The sequence below is a fragment of the Sinocyclocheilus rhinocerous genome, unplaced genomic scaffold (genome assembly GCF_001515625.1).
Source record: "Sinocyclocheilus rhinocerous isolate Xijiao unplaced genomic scaffold, SAMN03320098_v1.1 scaffold1382, whole genome shotgun sequence".
Classification (NCBI taxonomy): Eukaryota; Metazoa; Chordata; class Actinopteri; order Cypriniformes; family Cyprinidae; genus Sinocyclocheilus; species Sinocyclocheilus rhinocerous.
In genome coordinates, this window is record NW_015657958.1 from 512,418 (window position 1) to 515,633 (window position 3,216).

The 3,216-nt window shown below is 38.3% G+C and overlaps 1 protein-coding gene across 1 annotated transcript in view; it reads left to right on the forward strand.

Annotated features, from left to right (window-relative positions):
* pcxb (pyruvate carboxylase b) overlaps positions 1-3,216 on the forward strand; it is a 238,018-nt gene that overhangs the window by 232,521 nt on the left and 2,281 nt on the right. Inside the window, exon 20 of the mRNA XM_016529777.1 lies at positions 2,118-2,258. Coding sequence (XP_016385263.1) covers positions 2,118-2,258 — 141 coding nt within the window. The remainder of the gene's footprint in view (positions 1-2,117; positions 2,259-3,216) is intronic.

The following is a 3,216-nucleotide window of genomic DNA, read 5'->3' on the forward strand; positions in this document are numbered from 1 at the left end:
TACTCTACACTGCTCAAAACTCGCATTTGAATCGTCAGTGGCAAATTTTTTCAAATATGAAAACGTACTTACAGTACGCGCCAGACTGTCCTTGCAAAGTTGGAATTGCCCCACTTTATAGAAACAGCCTTTGTACACAGACGGCATTGTAGGCTACTCTCCCAGGTCCTCCGTAAAATGCTCTGCACATATCTGAATATTTGGGTTGAACTGTTCTGGAACAGTGTTGTAAATACAACTTAAAATATCTCTTTGGGTTTGAGACTTTAGTCTTTGCAACTTTAGGGATCTTATCTATGCACGAACAGCTTGTAACACTCCAGAGAGAAAGGAAAACTTGAAATTGCATCATATGACCCCTTTAAGCGATTTCACATAGAAGTCATTTACACATACACAATTCAAAATAATAACTGAATTTATAAAAACTTACCTTGTTCAAAAGTTTACATACCCTTGAATCTTAAAACTGTGTGTCATTTACATCCAGGGCATGTAAACTTTTGAGCAGAATGATGAGTACATTTTTCTTATTTTGTTTAAAGATAATATTTAGTACTGTCCTTCAGAAGCAGCATAAAATAGTTAAACATTTCCCAGAAGTATAAGTATTTAAATTATTTATCCCAATTTACCCCAATTATCCAATTCAAAAAGACATTCCAGGTCTTAATGCATCTTGTTGCTTTCTTGGGCATAAGTAAATGTTTTCACCTTTTGTTATAGCTGTGTATGAGTCCCTCAGTTGCCCTCGGTGTTAAAATCTAAATCATATAGCCATTGTTGCAAAGGGTTCAAATATGCAGAAGATGCTGGAAAACCAAAGAATGTGCAGGACCTAGAGAATTTTTCTGAAGAACAGCAGGCAGTTGAACTGCTCAGGCACTCATGAACAACTATCACAAAACACAAAAACAGTCGTGGATCATCCAGGTAACAACACACTGTTATTTCAACTATATTTCACGTTGTTAAATTTATAACACTATGGGATTTGACCTTTTAAGCTTTAGCCAAGAGCCTGACTGCTCTCTCATCGGGAGATTTGCAAAATTAGATTTCCTGTGTCCTCAATTAGCCTCCACTTTCACAAAGTTTATTAGCACACTTTATTGTGACCGTGGTTGTAAAATTTATTAGCATAGTAAGATTGAATAGCATGCCTCTTTGAACATCTAGGCTCTCTTTGTGAAGGTGTTGTGAAGTCAGATAAAGCATAAATGATGTTTTACAGCTCTAATTAAACAGAGTTTAACATTGTTATGTTCAGGGAGTCTACATTTTTTTAGCTTATTCTATGCTAGTTTCTGAATAATCTCAAACTTGTGTGGCTGTATCTCTATCTAGCTATGCCCTACGGTGTTTCTAAATGTGTTGATTGGAGCTTAGCCATGTGTTTGGCTCCTAATACCCAGTTATGAGTGAAGTGGGTGTTACCTGGCAGGCATGAATGTGTCTCGGAGTCCTACTGCAGGCACCACGAGAACTGAGAGCACCAGATGCAGGACTCGCATAGCTGATCATGCTCTGAGACAGAGCGAGAGCCAGACAGGAAGTGAAGCGAACTCACCTACAAAGTAATTTTACTTTGAAAATGCATCAAATCTGTTAGATCGAGTTTGCTTGCATTTCTTAATCGTCTTCTGGCCTGATTCTTCAAACCAGGTCTCTCGGTACCCTTTCAAACTGAAGCAGATTTTCCTCGGTTAACATGCGTAATCGTAAATTTCTCAGGGACTGAAGTTATTTGGCGTCGTGTTTCTCCACCCAGTGGAGCTGTCCAAATGAGATGTTAGTCGTGGCTGATTAGCGTAGATTAGCATGAGCTATATTAAGCTGTCACTGAGGCGAACGCAGGCGCACCCCAAAATAGCATTCCCTCCACAGCCAAACAGCACATGGTACCGACCTAAAGCCTCCCAGAGGTCTGTGCTAATCACTCATCCCTAAATTTTGCCTTAATTTTGCCCATGTTTTTTCGGCCTATTGTGCTCCAGTCTGGTTTTGTTTGTTTTTTTAAACACAATCACACTGCATTTCATTTTTCATACCTACAGTAGTTACTGTGATTTGTTTTCGCTGTGTTTTTATGTGACTCTGGCTCTTTCCTCTCACAGGTGGAGTTGGAGAGAGGGAAAACGTTGCACATCAAAGCCTTGGCCTTGGGTGACTTGAACAAGTCTGGTCAGAGGGAGGTGTTTTTTGAACTCAACGGCCAGCTGCGTTCAGTCTTGGTCAAGGATACGGCAGCAATGAAGGTAACTGTTCGCTGTTTATTTTCCTCCCTAGATTGGTTTGTTTCATCACTGAAAAGCAATTATCCTGACGCAAACAGTACACTCAATCATTCAGACATGTTTTGCGAATGTTCCCTTTTCTCTCTCGAGGTGTGAATAATTTCTGTCATAAGCTAAAAATGATCTTGCTCTTGATGTCATGGGCGTTTATCACATTTAAATTATCAGGAAGCACAATGTACACTTTCATTACAAGTCAATAGTGCTGTGTAGGAACTTTATGTCATCCACGGACACAGAAATTGTAACTACACCACGCTGCTTGTAAAAATATAATTTGGCAGATTACAGCATGATTTGACAGAACTGAAGATCTCACTTTCTTTGCCCACACATAACACATCATTTTAAAGAGGATTCATTCATTATAAGATATTCTCTCTGGTTAACAAACATTCAAATAGTCCTAGCCTGGAAAAAATGGTTTCCTCTCTTTGTAGATGCTCTTTCTGTTTATTATTGTCTTCTTTGGCTCAGTATGGCAGACTGATGACGTTCAAAACACACTTAATGTCAGATAAGTCAGAGTGATGACACTTACTCAGCATATGCTCAACAGAGCTCTCCTTCTGCCTGAACACAGCTAGCAAGAGCATTTCTCCTCGTGACATAAAGTTTGTTTTTGCGGGTCCAACATTTTTCTTCTGCTGTCTAAAGTTTTGGTTCCTTTGAAATGAAACTTAAAACTGATTTATCTCTAGACTGTTTGTTAAAAGTTAACATGAATGACAGGTGCTGACATTGTCGCTGGTTTCTGCCTTATTTATCATGGCTATGAGGTTGGGGAAACAGTAGTTATGTAACTCTAGTTATGAAATAAATATTGTATCACTTATGAATTAATCTATCAAATATGCATTATTTATGGGGCTATAATATATATACAGTGTATATATATATATATATATATATATATATA